Source organism: Hemiscyllium ocellatum, chromosome 3 (genome assembly GCF_020745735.1).
Source record: "Hemiscyllium ocellatum isolate sHemOce1 chromosome 3, sHemOce1.pat.X.cur, whole genome shotgun sequence".
Classification (NCBI taxonomy): Eukaryota; Metazoa; Chordata; class Chondrichthyes; order Orectolobiformes; family Hemiscylliidae; genus Hemiscyllium; species Hemiscyllium ocellatum.
The window spans coordinates 128,137,534-128,162,461 of NC_083403.1; the positions used below are offsets into that span (position 1 = coordinate 128,137,534).

General features: G+C 38.5%; 1 protein-coding gene across 1 annotated transcript in view; it reads right to left on the reverse strand.

Annotated features, from left to right (window-relative positions):
* Positions 1–920: 920 nt before the first annotated feature.
* nol10 (nucleolar protein 10) overlaps positions 921–24,928 on the reverse strand; it is a 57,173-nt gene continuing 33,165 nt past the window's right edge. The window contains exons 11-21 of the mRNA XM_060821819.1: positions 23,228–23,377; positions 20,778–20,844; positions 15,805–15,857; positions 14,778–14,904; positions 13,090–13,169; positions 12,638–12,736; positions 10,919–11,008; positions 10,175–10,348; positions 7,129–7,364; positions 5,246–5,348; positions 921–1,300 (exon numbers count right to left, since the gene is read on the reverse strand). Coding sequence (XP_060677802.1) covers positions 1,181–1,300; positions 5,246–5,348; positions 7,129–7,364; positions 10,175–10,348; positions 10,919–11,008; positions 12,638–12,736; positions 13,090–13,169; positions 14,778–14,904; positions 15,805–15,857; positions 20,778–20,844; positions 23,228–23,377 — 1,299 coding nt within the window. The 3' untranslated portion in view covers positions 921–1,180. The remainder of the gene's footprint in view (positions 1,301–5,245; positions 5,349–7,128; positions 7,365–10,174; positions 10,349–10,918; positions 11,009–12,637; positions 12,737–13,089; positions 13,170–14,777; positions 14,905–15,804; positions 15,858–20,777; positions 20,845–23,227; positions 23,378–24,928) is intronic.

The window sequence follows — 24,928 nt, forward strand, 5'->3', positions numbered from 1 at the left end:
CCTACACTACAGCAGGAAGAATAGAAAAGCAGCATTTATTTAAATTGAGATTGTAGAACTGTGGTATAGAAGGATTTGGTGTCCTGATACTTTAATTACAAAAGATTAGCATGGAGGTACAGTAACTAATCAGTACCCATTGGAGCTCAGGAAATGGACAGGTTATCTTATTTCAATAAGATCATAAGGGGAATTGATAGAGTGGATGCTGAAAGTGTGTATTGCTTTGTGGGAAAGACAAATGGAAATGTGGAAAATTTCTGAGGGTCACTAATCTATAGACCTCTCTTTGCAATAACGGGAGTAACAAAAGCTGAGTTCGATAGATTCTGGATTGTTCAAGGTGCCAAACAGCAAAAAGAAAGATAGGAAAGTAGAGGCCACAATTACATCAGCCACCATTTTATCAAATGTTAGCAGATCTTTACCAGGGTGAATGGCCTGCTCCTAATTCAGATGCATGTATACAAGGCTAAGGCATGATGAATGGAACTGATCCAAATTAACTGCTAGCTTAAATATTCCACACTCTGCAAGCACACTGAGAAAAGGGTGAGAAAAGAGAGTAAATGGGTGAGAAAAAGGCAAAAAAACCCTTATTTATATAGGATCTTTGGTTTGCCTAGACAAAAAGATCCAGTGCTTGTACAGTATTTATAAATCCTCTGCAGTGTTTCAGTATATTTTTTAAAGAATGCTTGAAAAAAAATGTTCATGAATAAAACAAAGTCAACAGCTTCTAGACTTTGGCATCTATAAACTGAACAAATTCCACTCAAAGAACACAGTTGCTCGTTTCATTTGAAAAAATACTAACTAGTTGTTTGGATTTCTACTCAGGAGATGGAAAATTCTAACTCAGCAAAAAAGTAGACTCAAGACAAAATATGAACAATATTTTATAATTTTAAAAAGAATCTTCTATTTATAAATACAAACTATTTAGTCTTCAGTGGAGAATGTTATTCACAAATATAAAACTTCACGGTCTTGCATCTTAAATTCTTCTAGACCATCTAATCTGAAGAAGCAGATAGTGAGTGTTCCTGTCTGGAGCCACTGCAAATGGTCTTTGCTTTTGCCTTACTTATAGCTGATGGTGCTAACACCAGTGTTTTGGAACTATTTGGCTCCTAGTTATTTATTGAGGAAGTAACATGGGAACCATAGAATTCTTGTTTTAGAAGAATGGCTTCCTTTGCATTGCTTTGCCTTGGAGGTGTCCTGCAGAACGTCTAAGTCGTCTTCTTTCTTCATGATGATGCTTTTCGGCTTCTTGTCGCTTCTTTTGCTGTTCCGACTACAAAGAAAAGGTTGAGAGGAATGAATAGCTTGTATTTTACATGATATGCAGAAAGGCCCAGCAAAGTGCCTTACATTCAGAAAAAAAGAACGAATGCAGCAGAGAATGAGAGAAAAGAAAAATGGAGACGATTAGTTTGAGATACTTATTCTTCCAGTGAATTCAACCACTCCTTGAACTGAATAAATGTTAGGACATTTCCGAGTTAAAAGTCAACCATATCACTGTGTCTGGAATCATGTGTTGGGAGGTTTCTTGCTCTAAAAGACATTAGTGATTAGATGGAGTTTTATCTCCACAATCAACACGGTAGTTTGATGGTCAGTTGTTTTAGAAGCTGCTGAAAAGAATAAGAACTCTTTTTTTTTTGTTTGTGCATGTTAAAGTACAAATCTTTTTTAATTTGCCAAAGGAGAAAATGTTATTTGCAGCATAGAGTTTTCATAGTTTCATTAAAACATAAAAGAATCAAAAAACCAATCATTCAATCCTTCTGGACTGGATGTGTCTCAGGTCGTCATTCAACCCTAATATCCCATCCTACTTCTCCTTAATTGTCCCACTTTCATTACTGAACTTTAGGAGGTTTCCGACTCCCACAGCTACCTGGACTGCACCTCCTCCCACCCTGCCTCCAATCACATGGGATCAATGGGGATTTCACCAGTTTCTTCATTTCCTCTCAGCCCAACTTATCCCAGTTCCAACCTTCCAACTCAGCACCGCCCTCCTCAACGGTCTTATCTGCCTATCTTCCTTTCCACCTCCACCGTCCTCTCCAATCAATCACTTTTACCCCCCACCTATCGCACTCTCAGCTACTTTCCCCCCCAGCTTCACCCCCCTCTCATTTATCTCTCCACCCCCTCAGATCACAAGCCTCATTCCTCATGAAGGGTTCTTGTCCGAAACGTCGATTCTCCTGTTCCTCGGATGCTGCCTGACTGTGCTTTTCCAGCACCACACTCTCGACTCTGATCTCCAGCATCTGCAGGTTGCTTTCTCATGGTTGCTTTAATAGTCAATGCTTATGTTCAAAGTTGCAAGTGTTTATGCTGAGAACAGAACATTTCTTTTGCTACTCCATTAGCATTAGATGTGGTATAGAAGGATTTGGTGTTCTGGTACTTTAATTACAAAAGATTAGCATGGAGGTACAGTAACTAATCAGTACCCATTGGAGCTCAGGAAATGGACAGGTTATCTTATTTCAATAAGATCATAAGGGGAATTGATAGAGTGGATGCTGAAAGTGTGTATTGCTTTGTGGGAGAGACAAATGGAAATGTGGAAAATTTCTGAGGGTCACTAATCTATAGACCTCTCTTTGCAATAAAGGGAGTAACAAAAGCTGAGTTCGATAGATTCTGGATTGTTCAAGGTGCCAAACAGCAAAAGGAAAGATAGGAAAGTAGAGGCCACAATTACATCAGCCACCAGTCAAAAAACAGAATGATGGTCAATTAACTGTCGAACAAGGCAATCATATCCCCATCTCAGAATAGTGCTCCTATAGTACCAATTTGATTTTTCCCCATTGTATCACCAATGAAATTTTAATACTGATTTAAAATGAACATTGTAGTTTTTTTAAAAATAATCTCCACGAGAAAGAGAATTTATAACATGGATAAAGTGCAAGTCGGAGAACTGTTATTTAGAGCATGACTTTGTTGTTACAACATTGAGTGCACACCGAGTTAGATTTAAACCTTCACCATCAAAGCAGTAATCTGGCAAATTGCTGATCTAGTCATTGTCTGTATACCTCCAAGTCTCTGTTGGAGGCTTGCAATTTAAGGCAATTATGCACGATGTAGTTTGTGCTTTATGTCAGTCACATTCATAACAAATCATATACAATGGATCAGATTATTATTAATTGAAGGATTAAACAAACCTAGCTGAAAACATTATCGAAAGTTTGATTTGAATAAATGCTTGCAATCCCAATTCAAGGTCATTGTACATTACATAATGCAGTGACACAGTAAGCAAACCTCTAGTCAAATGATCCAAAATGAGTATCCCTTTTGTAAGATTTGAGAGTCATTTATTAAGGATGCTATTGCAGAGTACTTGGAGGTGCATGGTAAATAGGGCTGATTCAGCACGGCTTCATCAACGGGTGCTCATGCTTGACAAATCTGTTAAAATTCGTTGAGGTAAAGAGCAAGGAAAGCCAGCAGAGGTGATCTATTTGGACTTCCAGAAGGCCTTTGACAAGGTACCGTACACAAGGCTGCTAAATAACGTAAGAGCCCATGGTGCTAGGGGCAAGGAATTGGCATGGATAGAAGATTGGCAGAAGGTAGGACGGCAGCCATTGAAAAGGGGAGTTCTGTAGTTGGGACCACAACTATTCAAGTCATATATTAACAATCTTCATTAACAGATGAAGAAACTGAGGGCATTATTGCCAAGTTTCCAGATCACACATAGATAGGTAGAGGGGAAGATAGTCTTGTGGAAATAGGTTAAGAGAGTGGACAAAAAAGTCGCAGATGGAATGTGGGCAAGTGTGATGTTTACACTTTGGCAGGAAGAATAGAGGCATAGACTATTATTTAAATGGGGAAAGACTTCAGAAATCTGAAGCACACCAAGACATAGGAGACCTAGGTCAGGATTTTTTTTTTTAACATTAATATGCAGGTTGAGTGGCAATTTGGAATGCAAATGAAATGTTGGCATTCATTTCAAGAGGGCTAGAATTCAAGAGCAGAGATATACGACTGAAGCAATAGAAGGCTATGGTCATAGCATTTAAATCGTGCAGTTTTGGGCCCTGTTTTTAAGGAAAGATTTGCTGACATTGGAGGGGTTCTAGAGGATGTCCACAAGAATGATCTTAGGATGAACAGCTTGTCATGTGAGGAGCATTTGAGGATTCTGGTCTGTACTTGGGGTTTAGAAGGATGAGGAAGGGGGATCTGATTGAAACGTAAGAGAATACTGAGAGGCTTGGATAGAGTGGACGTGGAGAAGATGTTTCCATTAGTAGGATAGACTAGGACCCGAGGGTACCATCTCAGAGTGAAGGGACAAGCAGAGGATGGTGAATCTGTGGAATTCATTACTGCAGAGTGCTGTGGAGGCCAAGTCATTGACAGAGATAGGTTCTTGACTGGTAAGGGGATTAAGAGTTATGGAGAGAAGACAGGAGAATGAGAACGAGAAAAATATCAGCCAGGGTGGAGCAGACTCGATGGGACGAATGGCCTAATTCTGCTCCTACGACTTATGGCCAATGAACAAGGAACCTGAATTGCAAATCAAACTATTTGAAAAGTATTTTCTTTTCCAGCAATTATTTATAGAACATTCCTGAGCTGTACACCCTAAAAGATTTTAAAAAGCCTAGTATGACCTAACAATGACTCCAGAGACACAACAATGTGACTGACCCTTAACAATCCTACTAAATGGCCTAAAAGCCAATCAGTGCAAGGAAGGTAAGGGACAGGCAACAAATAATTGCCTTTGCCAGTAACACGCACTTTCCACATCTGAGTAAATTACAGCCTTGGTCCAAATGTGGACACAAGAATTGAACTTAAGAAGTGAGGCAACAGTGGACATCAAGGCAGCTTTTCACTAAGCCCTAGGAAAATTGCAGTGAATGGGATTTGGGATTTTAAGCTAACATCTGAGCAATCCAAGTGCCAGGCATTGACCATCTCCAACAAGAGAGAATTTCACCTTCACCCCTTGATGTTCAATAGCATTACCATTGCTGAAATCCCACTAACAGCAACTTGGGGGTTACCACTGATCAGAAATGAACAGGACCAAACATATAAAATATTGGTTCTACAAGAACAGGCCAGAGGCTAGGAATTCTGCAAATCATTCGCCCATCTCCCAAGTGCCTGACCACCATCTACAAAGCACAAGTCAGAAATTTGATGAAATATTCTACATATTGCAGATTTAACTCACCTTTTTAAGTGTGAATGTTAACTGTTTGCTGCCTACAGTGGTGTCAGATAAATGAAGTGTTCCAGTCTTTTCTTCATGCTTCAAGCGATCTTCAAGTGTTGTTCTGTAAATTGGAAATAAAAATAATGGCAAAGTTAGAAATTATATTTTGTATATATCTACAGGATGTTAGTGCCAGATTTATAAAATAAATAGCATAACTGCAATTGAGTTGATCAGTAATTTTATTTTGGAGGCTACTATGGCATGAGATCAAGATTTCAAATATTTCAGAGCAGAGATCATGCTAAGATTGGGTTTCAATATGCAAACACCTCAGGGACCCCAAAAGATAATGGATTGAAAAATATTCAGGTTATTCAACAATTTCTTTCACTTACCCAACATACTCAACTAACAAAGCAAGAGTGTGTGTGCATGCGCATTGTAGTGGTGAGGAGGGGGTTTGGCTGACAGAACAATGCAGTTCATATAGGCAATAGATCTAAAACTTAATACCTTGATTCATCATTTACATTTTACAGAATTGCAATGAGAAAGAACAAACTTCCTTTATATGTTTCCTCTCGAACACCAAAACCATCCGTTAACTTTTGAAGTACCGCCATTGTTCTAGAGGCAAACTTGGTCGTCAAACTGTATGTTACAAAAACCTAGAGACAGTTAGGTCAGGTGAATGATTAGTTACTGTTGATGGTGGTGTTAGCTGAACAACTAGCACTGTTCAGGACAGAAAGAACTCCCTGTTCTTTTTTAAATAGGGCCATAGTATCTTTTATATAATCTCAGCAAGTAGACAAGGCCCATAATTCACTATAATCTAGAAGTGTTCCACTGAAGTGTCTGCATAGCTTATGTAACCATACCCAGAATTGAACATGAACCCACAACTTTGATTAAAAAAACCAAGGCCACCAGCTAAACAAAGCAACATGAACATTTCATCAAATGCCGACAAATACTGTTTTACATTCAGTTAGTTTTGATACCTTCTATTAAAGCTGAAAATGTGTTGCTGGAAAAGTGCAGCAGGTCAGGCAGCATCTAAGGAACAGGAAATTCGACGTTTCGGGCATAAGCCCTTCATCAGGAATCTATTTTGATACCTTTTATTAAAGAGTAAGAAAGCTTTTCCAGATTTCTCACTGGGAGATAGGAGAGGAACAATAACATATCTTAATAAAGTATTATTCTATCATTCAATGTAATTGTGGTTAATCTGTATCCTAACATCATTCACTCATTTTATCCTGGGCTTGCAATAATTCACCAAATTCAGGTTGAAAATTAATTGGAGATAGAATCTACTACATTTTTGTGGGAAAAACTCCACACTTCTACCACTTTGTGTGAAGTGTTTATTAATTCTTATCTGAAAATACCTAGCTGTGATGTTAAGATAAAATCCCTTTGTCCAAGACTTCCACAACAGCAAAACAACATTTCTTTGAAAATACTAAAAACAACTTTGGATTACCCCTTAACCTTATATTACAAGGAATACAAAGCTGGTCCATATAATCTCTCTTTATAGCTTTATTTTAAAAAAAGATACCCTACAGTCTAACCTAAGGGTCCAGCAAATAACTTTGGGGACTCCAAGTGGGGTCAAGAGCTAAAATTAGGGTGTTGAGTGTTCTGATGCAATTGCTGCCATTGACCTTTGATCACCTTACAACAGTAATTCAGTATCTCTAACAGGCCTTTACAGAGGATGGTGACAATTTTCAAGCATTAAAAATGTTAAGAGGTTAAAAGTTTAAGAAGCACAGGTGTAACTCGAGAGCTGGTAGAATCTCATCCCTCTGATACTCAGGAAATCTGTATTTTTAAGTTTTTTTTTGACACTGTGCAGTTTATTGAAACATAGGAGCCACACTCACTTGAGCAACTTGTGTTTTTGGGCAGCATTTTTAAAACTTTTGAACTCTTCCCCAGTTTTGATTTCAAAGAATTTTGGTTTTGAATGAATTTGCTGATCGCCTTCCATCAGTCTCAATTTCTGTTCTTTGCGCAGGAGTTTGTGCTGTTTTTGGATTTCTTCAACCCATCCACGATCATCATCAGAGCTTTCAGAGCTCTCAGCATCGCTTGGTTTTCCTTCTAATTCCTCTTCCTCCTATAGATCACAAACATACATTTATATGTACAAACTCAAATTCTGAAAATGCCCACAATTTGAAAAAAACATTTGTTTTACTACTCTCATTCTTGTGCTTAAATCATTTCATGGGTCACCATTAACACTAACCAACTTTTATTTTTTAACATAATTAGTCATAGAGATGTACAGCATGGAAATAGACCCTTTGGTCCAATTTGCCCATGTTGACCAGATATCCTAAATTAATCTAGTCCCACTTGCTAGCATTTGGCCAATATTGCTCTAAACTCTTCCTATTCATATACCCATCAAGCTGCTTTTAAGTCTTGTAACTGTACTAGTCTCCACCACTTCCTCTGGCAGTTTATTCCATACAGGTACCACACTCTACCTTTTAAACCTTTCCCCTTCTCTCGTTTTGAACCTTGTCTATTTACCCTATCCATGCCCCTCATGATTTTATAAACCTCTTTAAGGTCACCCCTCAGCAAGTGACACTCCAAGGAAAACAGCCCCAGTATTTTGTCCAAATGAGTTATTAGAAATAGCATTTTCAAATAAAACAACTCTCGTTTTGCTATGAATGTTCATGTATCTGAACTTTCATACTTCAAACAGGTTGCAAGTTTAAGGAAACAAGAAAAATCCACACAAGATGTTGTTTTAAATTCAGAGGATCCACCTTTGCTGGCCGGGCCAGCATTTGTTTCCGATCCTTAATTAACTTTCAGAAGGTGGTGTGCTGTTCTCCTGAACTGAAGCAATCACTGTATAGGTACAGCCACAATATTGTTAGGAGGGACTCCCAGAATTGTGTCCCCGTGACACTGAAGGAACGGCAAAACATTTCCATGTCAGGATGGCAAGTGGCTTGGAGGGGAACTTGAAGATGATCACATTCTCACATCTGCCATCCTTGTTTTCTGTCCAGAAGTAGTTACGTTTGGAGAATGTTGTCTAAAGAGCCTTGGTGAATTTCTGCAGTACATCTTGGAGATGTACACAATGCTAATAATGCATGTTGGAGACGGGGGGAGTGAATGTTTGTGAATTTGGTGCCAATAAAGCAGGCTTTGTTCTGGATAGTACCAAGCTTCTTGAGCATATTGGAGCTGCACTCAACCATGCAAGTGGGGAGTATTCCATCACTTTCCTTATTTGTACCTTGTAGATGGTAGACAGACTTTGGGGAGTCAGGTGGTGAATTCTGCACTGCAGGATTCCTAGAATTTGACCTACTTTTGCACTCATGTGGACCAGCCATGTAAATACTGAGTTTCTGTGAAATGTTAACCCCCAGGATGCTGATAGTGGGAGATTCATTGCATATCAAGGGCAATTAGTTTTTCTCTTTTGGAGATTGTCACTGCCTGGCACTTGTGTAGCACGAATGTCATTTGCTACTTCTCAGCTCAAGCCTGGATATTATCCAGATCTTGCTATCAATGGACAAGGACTGCTGCAAAAGATGCTGAATACTGTGCAATCATCAGCGACTATCCTCCAGTTCTGACCTTCTACAGAGAAGGTCATTGATCAAGGAGCTAAAGATGATTGGACCTAAAACACTCTCCTGAAGAACTTACGCACCAATGTCCTGTTACTGATAAAACTGATCTCCAACTATCACAACCACTTTAATTTGTACCAGGTATGACTAACCAGAGTTACCCCAACCCCTCACCCTACTGATTCCTACCAACTCCTGTTTTCCGAGGGGTCCTTGATGCCAGTCGGTCAAATGCAGCTTGATGACAGGACAATTATTCTCCCCTCCCTCTGGAATTCAGCTTGAATGATGCTACCTCCACAAACATACATTCCCTTCACCACTGACACTTAGTACAAGCAGTATGTACTGTGTACAAGGTGCACAACACAGAAATTCACCAAATCTCCTTTCACAGTGCCTTTCAAACCCATAAGCACTATCGAGAAGGACAAGTGCAGCAGAGGGATACCACTACATCCAAGTCCCCCTCCAAGCCATGAGCATCCTCACTTGAAAATATATCACTAATCCTTTAGGGTTACTCAGTCAAAATCCTGGAGCCGCGTCCCTAACGACATTGAGAATATACCTATGCCAAATAGCCTGTAGTGGCTCAAGGCAGCAGCTCACCACCATCTTTGGAAATAAAATAAGATAAAGCAGGCAATAATTTAGACATGTGATCACAAAATACATCTCTATACTACCCACCGCAGTACTCATTTAATAAATACAACAGACATGGGGAGAACGTACAAACACAGACAGTCGCCCAAAGCTGGAATCAAACCCAGGTCCCGGTGCTGTGAGACAGCAGTGCTCACCACTGAGCCACCATGCTGCCCCTTCTTTCTGCCAGTTACCATATGAAGCCACTTGTTAAACAAAGAACGGTTGAACAAGTGCTGCAAACAAACATATTTGCACAGGAAGAACATTCTGCTGCTCAGCTGAACATAAAATGCCGTGGATTTTATCTGCAACACTTTATGCAGTTTCCACAGAATATAATTTGGAACTAAAATTTGGAATGACTAATTTCTTACATGAATTTCCTATATAAATACACAACTTTATAAAAGTTAGAAACAATTTGAAACATCCTCTTCCTACAGTCTTTTGGCTTGAAAAAACAAATCCTTTCCACTTAATGCAGATGTTTCTTTTAAACCTCTTGTGTATAGATTATGGCTCTTGTATCAAGCTGATTTTACAAACACATTGGTTATCAGTAACAATTAATTTATAAAACTTCTAAGAAGCTGATATTAAACCACATGGCTCACCATCACTGCTATTAAGATGCTGCCAACATTTTTAAAGTGAATGTTACCTGTTCAGCCTGGATGTGTTCTTGTAGTTGTTTAAGTTTTTTCTTCCTTTTTTCTGAGGCTTTGGAGACTATGGGATTTATGAGTCTAAATTCTTCACTGGCTTCATCCACTTGAAAGTCTGGATTTTCAAACATGACCTTGAAACGCTCATCTCGCAGAATATTGGGTAGACTCTGAAAACAAATATGCCTTATGTTTGTGACAAATCATGACTGCCATATTCTTTAGTAATAACTGGTTATTTGGGTATTCTTGTAATGAACAGAAATTTAGATTGTAAGAAAATCAAAATTTATTCAGAGTGAATAGACAGGGAATATACGGAAAAGAAAATTAAGGAAGATGGAATTATATTTGTACACCATATGTATTGTAGGGATGGACAAACTTTTGTTATTTATTAATTGGATGAGCAACCAGAAGTACCAGTTTCTAGGTCCGCATATTTTTCTTCCTGACAGTTCATAAAACTAAGGTTGAAATTACTGGATTAAGAGCTACTCTGATGGACAATATGAAAGACAAAGAAAAATACAAGAGTCAAGAAAAGAATATCAGAAAGCAGAACTAGTTGAGGAAACTTGAGAAACATACAAAATATAACACACTTAACAGGCTGAAAGATTTGCTGTCTCCAAGATCAGAAACTTCCCGGCTAGCTTACATAGGTGGACAATTTTAAAGGTCAGCTTTTTCTGTAAAATTTCACATCACCAACATCTCAAAAATTAATGGTTTGTTACCTTTCCTTTCTTTTTCTTTTGTACTTGCTCTTCTGCTTCCTCTTCTTCCATAAACTTCATTGCTAGCTCTTTGTTTACTTTTGGCAGTTTCTGTTGATAAGTTTTATTAAAATAAAATTATTATTAAAAATATATGAAGTACCTCACATTTAAAGAAGAGAAAGGAACTAACAATATATTTCTCAAATACTTGCAAATTTATACAATAGTTAATGGAATTTCTGGGAACAGTTTCACACTTACAAAACATTCTCAATTAAAAGTGATGCTGCATCCAGATTCAAGATTTTTACAGAATGCACTGTTATAAAAACAACTGCCCTCTTCAAGATATTTCTTAGATGTAAATAGTTGTAACATTTTGAATATGATGCTATCAGAGTCACCTACAGTGTGGAGACAGGCCCTTCGGCCCAACAAGTCCACACTGACCCTCCGAAGAGTAACCCACCCAGACCCATTTCCCTCTGGCTAATGAACCTAACACTATGGGCAATTTAGCATGGCCAATCCACCTGATCTGCACATCTTTGGACCATGGGAGGAAGCTGAAGCACCCAGAGGAAACCCCTGCAGACACGGAAAGTGGCATAATTCATCAGGAAGTAGTTTGAGGAGATTTGTCGGAGAAATTTGCCCAATAGGTTAGAGATCACAAAACACAGCTCGAAGTGAAACTGATGAACAGTTTATTGCAAGCAATATCACTGGAAGAGAACCAGACTAGGTTGACACAGAACTGACAGTCTGTACAGGTAGATCAGATTTCTCTTCCCAGAGCTGAGGATGAGACCAGTTTTATAATATTGCTGCACAATGACACTGATTAAGAAATGTGAAACTACAATGTATCTGGAAATGGAGTAATCTAGTTACAAGAATTGCTCATTAAAAAGAGTTATTGGGTGAATGTCCTGTTCCTTCACAGGATGCAACATTCTGACAACATCAATGGTTCCATTCCTCTTCACAGGTAGGTGTTAATGTCTCCTCTGAACTGGTGAGGTGCTTCCATTGTCCTGTTCCTGAAGCATGTTCATGTTGGTGCCTCTTTGTCTAACCTCCTCTTTGTGTGGCTTTGGTATTTCTGGGTTGTGAAACTGCCCTCAGGACTTTGAGAGATTTGTGGTACTCTGTCATTGTTAGTGGGAGCTGTGTCTGTGTGGGCTGTCTGATTCGGATTGTGAGCTGCTTGGGAATTCTGGCTGGTTTTGGTACAGTTTGGCCAATTTTGCTTTTGTGGTCCTATCGTGGGTTAGCAAATCTTTTCCCACAAGATTCAAGACTGAAAATAGCCATATTTGGAAGAGGAAAGGGCCAAGAAGCTCCGTTACTAACAATTAAATTCAGAAATATGAGAAATCATCAATTTCTATTAACCACATTCTGACGTCCAAACCTCCAGGACCGATTTAACAACCTTCACATTTACCTCTGTGAATAAAATACATTTATCTGTACACCATTCATTGAAGATGGTGTCATGTTTATATTATGAAAGGAATATTCAGAACTTAGGCAAATAAGATAAATAAAAGTGGAGAAAAAGGGTAGAAAGGAAAATTATCAATTTATTTGCAGAAAACAAACTGCTAATTCAAATTAAACTTTATTTATTTTTATTTCTCAGCACCACGATTTGATGTTTCAAGGGCAAAGTGGAAAAGCAACCAATTTTCTTTGTTACACTCAACACTAATTCCGAGTAGTGTCTCTTACCTTTACTTGGACCCTTTGAGCACGTGTTTCCTCTATCCTCTGTCTGATTTTCTCTTTTCGATATTCCTCATAGGCAAATGGATTTGTCATAGCTTTCACCTTTTAATCACACAACGTAACAATTGGTAACATAAAAACCAAAACTGGAAATGTGAAATTAAAGAAAGCAGAAGATGTGGTAAAAACACAGGTGCGGCAACATCTGTGAAAGAGACACAAGAGTCCACAATAGTTTTCTCACCTTTGGTAAAAATGTTCCCACATTTTAAAATTGTTTTTAGAACAATTGGTAACAATCTTCTTTTATAATAAATTACCGCAAGATACATTTGAGTTGAAGTAAATAGAACTACACAATTGTAATTATTATATATGAATGGGCACACCTTTATTATCAATGTCAAAAAGAAAGCTTCACTTTGTCTTTAAACTGTACTGGCACACTTGCATACCTTGTGATATAGACGGATATCCATAAAGAAGCCATGCATGTACGCACGAAGCAGTGGAGAGCCAATAAGATGAGCCAGACCTAATGCAAAAAGTATAGCACTTAAGTACACCAGCAATGTTTGCTAAAAATATATTACAATAATAATAAAATTGTGTCATATTTACACATATCTCACAGTTATTACTGTTCTCTCAAAAATGTTTATTACTCTAGTTATAAAAATAATCTAAGGAGGATGAGCCATGATGAGGATACAGAGATGTTTCAGTATGATTAGATGCATTTAGTGAGTGCGCAAATGAATGGCAAATAAAGTATAATGTGGGTAAATGCAGACTGCAATGAGTCCTGAATGTCTTTCTATGCCAGTTACTGAAAGTAAGCATAAAGTTACAGCAGGCGATAAAAAAGGCAAATGGTATGTTGGCCTTCATAACAAGAGGATTTGAGAAGTGATGCCTTGTTGTGTATTGTACAGGGCCTTGGTGAGAACACACCTGGAGAACTCTGTACATTTTTGTTTATATTGCCTCCTCTTGTGAAGGAGGATGTTCTGGCTATGTAGGGAATGCAATGAATGTTTGCCAGATTGATCCCTGGGATAGGAGGACTGAAATATGTACAGGGACAGGATCAGTTAGAACTATACTCCCTGGTGCTGAGAAGAATGAGTCAGATACATTAGGGACAGTTAAGTGACTCTTGGATAGAAAGATGGAAGGTTGTACAATGAAGGCATGTAGGTTAGTCTGATCTTAGAGTTGGATAAAACAATGGCATAACCCTGAGGGCCAAAAGGCCTGCACTGTGCTGTACTGTTCTATGTTCTAATGAGGAGAAATCTCATAGAAACTTATGAAGTTCTAACAGGACTAGATAGAGTAAACACAAGGAGGTGGTTCCTGATGCCCAGGAAGTCCAGAATCTGAGGTTACGGTTCAAGGATACGAGGTAGGCCATTTAGGACTTAAATAAGGAGAAATTTCTTTACCACAAAGTAGTTGGGGACAAAACAATCAATGTTTTCAAGGAGCAGTTATAGTTCTTAGGGTACGGGTAGAAAGTGAGAACAGAGTATGGAGCTGCAAGATCAGCCATGATCATACTGAAAGGCTCAAGAAGCTGAATTGCCTTCTGCTCTTATTTAGAAAAAGGGAAATTCTGTCAACCTCTAGAGATGTTGTAGTTTTGCAATATTACAAGTACCGAAATTAGTTATTTAATCCTTTTTCATGCTCCATGAAAACATGCAATGCAATGCTCAAAACCAGAGTGTAATGCTTACAAAAAAAAGTCACATAAACCCTTATGACTTGCATACCAATAGTAATAACAGCATATTTACTTTAGAATTCTAACTAGGCCAAGTTTGTGACAAATCTTGTGACATATTTTCCATCTAGTAACTGATGAGCGCAAGTCAAGTAGTAAATAAACATACTAGACAAGAACCAAAACTGGGGTGGAGTTTAACTGAAATTTACTGAAGCAAACACAAACATTTTGATTCAAAAGACTAAGGTTTGCAATCAGAAACTTTTTTTTCTATCCAAAGCCCTGAACAGATAGCAAGTACAAACAATTATCCTAAAGAAAAAGTTACTTGCTTTTCTATGTAATTAATTTAAAAAACAAATTAAGCACACTTGTTAAATATCAAAATGAATTATTTGTTTAAAACTTTACCTAGATTTTCTAAATCCTTCTTGGTGACAAATTTATAGTCATCATACACTGTAGTTTCTGGGTTTTCTTCAAGTTCCTCTGTTAAATTATCCAGGAATGAACACCAACGTGGTGCAGGTCCCAAAGACTATGTTTCAATAGAGAAATTATTGAACTATTAACGGTTAGATCTTGAATTTAAAATCAAAAAGTAATCAGTGTTTGTTCCAAATTATCTGGATGGCAGTTCAAATGCAAGACTGTTTAAAAAAATGTTTCAATTACAAATAAAAACATCTTGTGACAATGAGCACTGCAAAATTAAAAAAAAACTTTTATTTTAAAAAAACCCTTCATTATCTTTCGTCTTTTTCCAAAGGGTTGAAACTGAACTATAGTTGTAAGATCAAAAGCTCAACGTGGAGTACCTCACTGAAATAGTCCTTAAGCACATGCACATCGCAATAGTGAAAGCTGGCAACCTATAACGGGAAGTGGAGGACACAATGCATAACTTGAAGCATCAAGTACTTGGATATTCTTTAAAGTAGATCAAAGACCCCCAACTCCTCAATGGAGCAAATGTATTCTGTGGAGACACCCACAGCAATTCAAAATGCCAAGTTCAAACATCTTGTCTTAAAGGAAAGACTGCCAGCTGCAGGGAAAAGCAAAACACAACAGTGACAGATTCAAATTCCTAACTTCTCGACCTCACAGGTACATAAAGAAATGCTGGGAATATTCAATGGGATTCTATTGCAATGACCTCATCCTCAAACAGATTCCCAACATGGACTGTCCAGGTCTGTACAGTATGAACAGCAACATAGACAAAATACTAGAGGTGAAAGATTATGCTTCTATAAAGCTGCTGCATATGAGCAAAGCAATCACATCGCACAAACAAATGATGCAATTTTAACTCGAACAAGGTTTTCAACAGAAGCTTTCAATTAATAAGACAGATTAAACCTTAGAAGTTGGATAAGTATAAAGTACCTATTTCTGTGGAAATATCACCAAGAAGGTTTTTAAATCTACTTACTGGAACATAGAACGTATTCATTTTAGGCGATTCATTAGCTAGGAAAAAGAGTCCTGGAAAGGTAAAAATAGAACTGAATGTTGTTTCACTTAGGAGAACAAATCAAGATATATTCAGAAAAGTAGAGATGCACGTTTCTAGCTCTACTAAGTACGGACAGATTTCATAAACATTTGCTTGGACCATTTGCTGCTGAATAAAGATTTTACTACTCACCACAAACCTCCACTGTTAGCTGAAGTAGTCTTTGCTGGGAATTTAAAGGCCACAAGTCACCACAAATATCCCACCAGCAAAAAAGGGGAGAGAGGAAACAAGCAAGAGACTGATCTGCTTTCCTCAAGGAAATGAATTTTTCCACCTTCACAAAATGCAAACTTTAATTTAAACAATTCCTTGTTTCTTCATTCTTGTGGATAGGAACCCCGATCCCTCAAGCAGCACGAAAACATCTTGTGGATAGGAACCCCGATCCCTTAACCAGCACGAAAACATCTTGTGGATAGGAACCCCGATCCCTCAAGCAGCACGAAAACATCTTGTGGATAGGAACCCAGATCCCTTAAGCAGCACGAAAACATCTTGTGGATAGGAACCCCGATCCCTTAACCAGCACGAAAACATCTTGTGGATAGGAACCCCGATCCCTTAAGCAGCACGAAAACATCTTGTGGATAGGAACCCCGATCCCTTAAGCAGCACGAAAACATCTTGCTCAAGAATGCTGAAGTTTTTATGCTGATATTATTTTCTTGCTCTTTGTCAAAAAAAGGCATTAGAGAATACGATACACCTGAGAATAATTGAGGTGCCATTTTAAATTGGCACATTTAACAGGACAAGAAAACAGCACAGAAAGCAGAATTCCTGTTAGCCTAGATGAAATTTCATAATGTTTAATGTGATTTTTAAAATAAATTAAAAGCAATTTAAACAATTTTGGGATAATAGACTGTGAAAATACACTAATTACAAATAGTAATTACCTGCATATATTTCAATATGGCTGAGAGACAGGCTTTGCTTTTCTAAATTATATATTTGTCAACTCCCTCCAAGTTTTAAAAGTGATGCAAAGTCTATTATTACTGTATCAGATGAGAATCTTGTATCACAAAAAAGACCAGTGATGCACAATTTGCCATGACAAACATGCTGCAGCTCAACATCAAAGTAAAAAAAATGAAAACAGCTTTTCACAGATTTAATTTTAATTTTTGTTTTAGAATCAGGAGTGAGCATTTTCCACCTAAATCCCCATTTCCTGTTTAAATCGCTTAGACTTAAATGTTACTATTTTTAAAGCAAAGGTACACAACCTGCAGGACAGAAAAGGGTAAATGATCAAAAAAGAATTATTTTACTCCATCAGCCTATCATAATGTAGAATGCTTTCATCAGACTTGGATAAATGTTACTATATCAGGAAAGGATCAATTCAATGAAGCAATTGAGAATAATTGATGAGCATCAGTACTTGTGCATTTTGGATTTAATACATTCTATTTAAACCAATAGCATAGATACTGTAAATATATAAATATACAACACCATAAGATCTTCTGGAGGCAGTAAATTATTTTTAAAATTGAGTTAATTATTTCAATCATATTAGTACCAGGTGTATTGTATTCTGTTCCTATTGAGTAATTTCACTGGGTTGGACATAAGCACAGTGTGGAGGATGGCCACATCTAAGGATCTGCTATACAGGGATGTAATCTGCACAAAGAGTAAGGCAGCGTGCTCAAAGGCCAGTTCAAGGATGCCGTTCAAAAGGCACATTGAAGTCCTCAACATCAATTATGACAATTAGGAAACTCTAGCTGATGACCGATTCAGATAACACACCAGGAATTTAGGTAGGAATTTGTCACTGATGAAATGTGATTTCAAAACCTCCAACGCAAGAACCAGTTCTGCAAACACAGAAAAGCAGGATCATTCCTTACCACCAGCAAGGAATAACTTCATGGGTGGCACTTGCGTAAATTTTGCCTTTTCAGAACTGGTTTGTTCAATCATCAAAATAGGTGCAGAGTATATCATCTGAGTTCAAAACCTCTCTGTTTAGGAGCATTTTCATTTCTTGCAAATGAAAGGATGCTAAAAATTAGGATTTCAAAATTTACATTTGAACTACAAGAATGATATGCTCATTTAGGCACTGGCAACAGCTAAACTCACAAGATCCAAAAGTTTACAACGACAACAATACTGCTATATGTTATTCTTGACTCCAAGTCCCGGACAGGCAAAACCAAGATCATAACAACCGAAAATCTTTGAGGTTCATAAGGAGGTATTAGCAATTCTGGAAAGTATGAAAACAGATAAATCCCCTGGGCTGGATGGGATTTATCCTAAGATTGTCTGGGAAGCTAGGGAGGAGATTGCAGAGCCTTTGGCTTTGATCTTTATGCCGTCAATATCTACAGGAATAGTGCCAGAAGACTGGAGGATAGTAAATGTTGTCCCCTATAGACCAGTGAGCCTTACTTCAGTTGTGGGTAAAGTATCTGAAAGGATTATAAGAGATAGAATTTATGATCATCTAGAAAGGAATCATTTGATTAGGGACAGTCAACATGGCTTTGGGAAGGAAAAAAGAAAAAAGCTGAGATTTTCCCAGCATTTTCTCTTTTGGCTTTGGGAAGGGTATGTCATGCCTCACAAACTTTACTGAGTTCTTTGAGGAGGTGACCAAACAGGTGGATGAGGGTAAAGCAGTTGATGTGGTATATATGGATTTCAGTAAAGCGTGAGATAAAAGGTTAACTACGATTGGTTATTGCAGAAAATTCAAAGGCATGGGATTGAGGGTGATATAGAGGTTTGGATCAGAAATTGGCTAGCTTAAAGACGACCAAGGGTGGTGGTTGATGGGATATGTTCATCATGGAGTTCAGTTATAGTTTGGAGCAAATGCTATTTGTCATTTTTATAAATGACTTGGATGAGGGCTGGGTTAGTAAATTTGCGGATGACACGAAAGTCGGTGGAATTGTGGACAGGATGGAAGGATGTGGCAGGTTACAGAGGGACCTGTAGCCGCAGAGCTGGGCTGAGAGGTGGCAAATGGAGTTTAATGTGGAATAATGTGTGGTGATTCACTTTGGAAGGAGTAACAGGAAGGGAGAGTACTGGCCTAATGGTAAGATTATTGGTAGTGTGGATGAGCAGAAAGATCTCGGTGTCCATGTGCATAGATCCCTGAAAGTTGGTTGTTAAGAAGGCATACGGTATGTTAGTTTCGGAGGCAGGAATTCATGTTGCAGCTGTACAAAACTCTAGTGCGGCTGCACTTGTGAGTATTGCATCTAGTTCTGTTCACCCCATTACAGGAAGGACGTGGAAGCACTGGAAAGGGAGCAGAGGAGATTTATTAGGATGTTGCCTGGTATGGAGGGAAGGTCTTATGAGAAAGGCTGAGGGATTTGAGGCTGTTTTTGTTACAGAAAAGAAGGTTAGTAGGTGACTGAAGAGAGACATACAAGATGATCAGAGGATTAGATAGGGTAGACAGCGAGAGCCTTTTTCCTCAAATGGTGATGGCTAGCATGAGGGGACACAGCTTTAAATTAAGGGTTGACAGATATAGGACAGATGTCACACGGTGGCTCAGTGGTTAGCACTGCTGCCTCACAGCGCCAGAGACCCGGATTCAATTCCCGCCTCAGGCGACTCTGTGTGGAGTTTGCACATTCTCCCAGTGTCTGTGTGGGTTTCCTCCAGGTGCTCTGGTTTCCTCCCACAATCCAAAGATGTGCAGGTCAGGTGAATTGGCCATGCTAAATTGCCCATAGTGTTAGGTGAAGGGCTAAATATAGGGGAATGGGTCTGGGTGGGTTGTACTTCGGCGGGTCGGTGTGGACTTGTTGGGCTGAAGGGCCTGTTTCCACACTGTAAGTAATCTAATCTAATGTCAGAAGGAGGTTCTTTACTCAGAAAGTAGTAAGAGTGTGGAATGCCCTGCCTGCAACAGTTGTTGACTCACCAACTTTAATGACATATAAATGGTCATTCGATAAATATTTAAATGATAATGGAACTGTGTAGATTAGATGGGCTGCCGATTGGTTTCACAGGTCAGTGCAACATCAAGGGCCGAAGGGACTGTGCAGCGCTGTGTTGTTCCATATAAAATAATAGAATTCCTTGCTTAAGATGTTGCTTTAGTAAAATAGGTAGTTACGAAGTCGTTTTGGGGTTGTACAAGATGTTGATGAGGCCTTTTCTGGAGTAGTGTGTGCAGCTCCAATTGCCCTGTTATAGGAAAGGCATTATTAAACTGGAAAGGGTTCAGAAAAAATCTACCAAGATTTTACCAGGGATGGAAAGTTTGAGATATAAATACAGACTGGAAAAGCTAGGACATTTTCCCACTGAAGATTAGGAGGCCAAAAGTGTGACCTTATTGAGCTTTATAAAATCGTGACGGGTGCAGATAAGTAAATGGCTAGGATTTTTTCCCTAGGGTGGGGGAGTTAAAAACTAGGGCCACATTTTTAAGGCGAGAGGAGAATGATGTAAAAAGCATGAAGGGAAACTTTTTTTAAAAAAGCAAGAGTGGTTCATGTGTAGAATTAGCTGCCAGAGAATGTGGTGGATGCAAGTACAGTTACAACATTTAGAAGTCATTAGGATAAATTCAGGAATAAGAAATGTTTTGGAAGGAGATGAGCCAAGTGCAGGCAGGTGGGACTAATTTAGTTTGGGAATATGGTCAACATGGACTGACTGGATCAAAGGGTGTGTTTCCATGCTGTATGACTCTAAGCAAAGAGTTAAATACAAAAATATTAATACTGAAAACCCTTAATTACTTAACAAACTCCTTGGGCACTCTGGTGTTTCAGAGTTTCATGCAAAAAAGACAAGATACTGAAAGAGTGGATTTTATTCAGAGGCATTATGATGAAGGACATGCATTTGTACCAGCATTCTGATGTGCAAAGTAATTTCACACTTACCTGAGTTTGGATAAATGCACAGATCATTAATTTCATGCTCTGTTTCAATCGAGGTGAACATTTTCCCCTTTAAAAAAAGATGCAATTATGGTCACTAAAATTTCTTAGTCTCGGTATTTCTTAGTCTCATTTCAGCATCCCCACTCCTGGGCACTATATTTCTAGATTTCACCACCATACCCCTGTTTATCTTAATCTATTTTTCTTAATTTGCTGCTACCAGTAATATTAAGAGGATTGTACTTCGTGGAGATGCCCACACAATTTCTGTTGTTTGCAGATCTGAGCTCTTGCAAAATTGCCAATGTGAAATTATAGTAAATGTTGCCCATTTATAAATTAAGTGTTCATATTTGGGAGAGATTGCAGATGGTAGAATCTGTCTTTCTCACATCAAATCAAAATGTGATGACTCTCTTTTGCTTGGAGTCTGAATCAACATTTTATATAAAGTACATACTAAGCAATCACATTTCAGCACTGCCCAACATGCAAGAAAAACAAACACCATAAACGATCACTTTTTCCTGCATTTCTGTAATCTTTATGTTCACTCTTCATATCATGGTTCTATTGTATTTTTCATTCTACATTTTCCCATCAATTTTCTCCAGGTTCCAGAATCAACTGCTCATTTCTGGGATTCAGTTACATTGAAATTAAGGGCTCTCTGGTACCTCACCACTGCAGCTAGTGAAGGAATATTGATAAATTGTTCAACTCTGGGGACACCACTGCAGGCCCACAGATGAGCATTTCTTGTGCAGACCAATGGCTAGTGGCATGGTTAGAAATCTAATCTGGAAAGAGCTGGAATTTCTCCTGACTCAAACAGAAATCTTGTAGTACAAAGGATGTTACCCAAGAAAGACAGTCAATGTAACCCCTCTTGCACAAGTAGACTTTGTACAGGTGGTCAAAGGCAAACTTTTCAGGTTTTACCTCTCTCCTTCGAAATTTATTGACTTTTTATGAATTGGGAGTGTCGAAATTGTGATGGTTAATGCAATCTGGGTATTTTTTTCATTTGTTCATGGGGTGTGGTGACAGCATCACTGGCTAGGCCAACAATTATTGCTCATTCTGATTTTGTTGGAGCACAGTTCACAACTTAGGCCTACATTGCAGTGGGTCTGGAGATATATTTAGGCCAGATCAGGTAAGGACAACAATTTCCTTTCCTACAGGATATTAGTAAACCAGGTGGGTTATTAAGCCAATCAACAGCAGTTACATGGTCACCATCAGGCTAGGTATGTATTCAAGATTGTTATTGAATTCCATTTTCATCACATGCCATGGTAGGATTTAAACGCATGTCACCAGAAAACCAGCCTGGAGTTTAGGATTGTGAGATAAGTGACATTAACACGATGCCACCACCTTCCCATTTGAAGCAGAACATGTGGCCCAATTGTTCTTTTCTAGTTTGATATCTCCTTTGTTCTTTTCTTCCATAACGTGGATAGTGGAACCAAATATAACCCCTATCAGGGCCCTGGCTATGACTATGTGCATTGCATAGACATGGCAACAAACTGGTGCATTTTTGATCTAACTGGTTTAATCGGTAGAAAAACTATTTATTGTGGCACTTTGCCCTTAGTTTCATAGGAACATTTAACTGACACTGCACTGCTATCTTACTCCTAAACACAACTTGGCCACATACCATAACCTCACTGCATTGCAGTTGACAGAATGGAACTTCTGCAGTAGATATGTTCTTGGTGGTTGGTGGCAGTTGCTGAGTGGTTGGTATTGAACTCTGCATATAAACATCACCAGGTAAAGCTCTCCAGAAACAACAACCCAAAGTCTGGAGTTTCCTCAGCATCCAGTGACATCTGCTTTCTGTTGCTGAAAATTTGAAAAGGCCTTCAAATCTACTGCCACATATAAAGCTAGCATGTCACAATCTCTTTATATAAGTGACTTTAGCAAAATTGCAATTAGAAGTGTGTGAATCAATGTATTGAGGGATTTAATTATTTAGGAGAAAAGTCCTATCAGGATACAGGGAGAGTTATAATAGTACTGCTAACATATGCAATCTGTTGAATGGCATATGATTTCAGTTTCTATAATTACACTAAAATACAGACTTTTTTCCCAGCAAACATAAAATCAGAAACCGAATCATTTGAAGCAATACATATTTTGCAAACCTTGAGTGGACTACACTAAACTGTGCACCAACTCTTATAGCAAATTAATTCAGAGTGTCTGGGCCATCGCAAACTGCATAGGTACCAAACATCATAATTGTGACTAGATTTCTGGTCAGACTCAGATACTAGGAGAAGATCTGCTGAGACATCAATACAAAAAAAATTTGGAATGTGTTGTTGACTTGTAAATGCAGATGGAATGCTTACATAAGGTGGATTTCTGTGCCTTTGCAATCAACACCATCACTTCCTTTCTATTCAGGATATTTAATAGCCTACCGTATTCTGATTCCACATTTTTACAATCCTAGAATCTGCTGAAATGATCAAATCTAACTGCTCCTGGAATTCAATCGATTTAATTGGCAGTCCATAATGATGATCCTTGACAATCAGTGGGGAGCTTGAACGAAGATCATATAACAAAACCTAGTGTTGAAGATCAAAAGAGCAAGAGTTGATAAATGGTTAACTGAATTGCAATTCTGTCAACTTCATAACATACAAACTTATTGTGTGGTCTCAAAAGAAACATTCAACAAATACTAATTAAATTTTAAAAAAATACAAGAGCGTCATGCTGGCAATACGACATTGATCATCCATCCTATGGTGTCCTAGAACTATTTCCTTGAACTACCACATTCCTGTATCAGTGGGCGGCATGGTGGCACAGTGGTTAGCCCTGCTGCCTCACAGCGCCCGAGACCCGGATTCATTTCCCGACTCAGGTGACTGACTGTGTGGAGTTTGCACGTTCTCCCCGTGTCTGGGTGGGTTTCCTCCGGGTGCTCCGGTTTCCTCCCACAGTCCAAAGATGTGTGGGTCAGGTGAATTGGCCATGCTAAATTGCCCGTAGTGTTAGGTAAGGGGTAAATGTAGGGGTATGGGTGGGTTGCGCTTCAGCGGGTCGGTGTGAACTTGTTGGGCCGAAGGGCCTGTCTCCACACTGTAAGTAATCTAATCTAATGGTAATCCCAGTGGCGTAAAATCAATGGTCACCCCTGCCAAATCCCAACTTCCCCAAGAAATTAAGGGAGGATACTCAAGAACAGCTGTGCCATCATACTTGTGGCAAAGGTATTAGTCAAAGGAGGGAATTGATTCATGGGAGAAGCAGAGAAGAGTAGAGATAATGGACATTTTCAAGTTGACAGGCTGTGAGGAGTGGAATATCGCACGGATCAGTGCTGGACTTCAGCTATTTGCAATCTATATTAACTCCTTTTGAAGAGACAGAGGATTGCATTCAAGTTTGGTGATGATAAAAGTTTAGATGGGAATGCAATCCAAGAGTCGTCAAACAGGTTGCAAAGAGATACAGACAGGTTAAGTAGGTCAGACACAAGCTGGAAGATGGAATATTGTTACAATCGTAGTAAAAACGGATGATCGATCTTCAAATTTCTCATTATCTAATTCTAATATCAGAAATCTTGATGGACAAGTGACCTTTTACAAGAGGGCAAAACTGACTTAAAAGAGTTGCTGTGTCACGTGATTAAGCTGAGCCAAGCTTATGAAACAAATAGTAAATGAAGATAACATGTCTTTACCTTGTTATCTATACCAGACAACCTTTTACCTCTTCATCCCCAACCACATCTACTTTTTAAGATTATCTGCATTTGTGCTCGATACTTTTTTTTTTGAGTTAGTAGGTAATAAAATTCCCCTTTCTTTCACTCAGAACACTTTGTAATTTGGCTATTTCGTTTTGATTTAGTTAATTTTTTTTAATTGAAGTGCGATAGCTGTGTGATATAAAGAAATTAAAACTTGAGTGTTTAAACCAGAGTGGGTTAGAAAGAGGGGAGACAATTTCTCCTCAATTTGTCACAGCAGAGTAATGTGGGGAAGTGAGGGTTACTTACCTTGTTCCTTAGAATAGAAAAAGTAGAACATTTCATAAAGTCATAATTGTTGACATTCAAAAGGACTCAGTGTACTAGTACAAGGAATATAGTTGACATGAAGAAA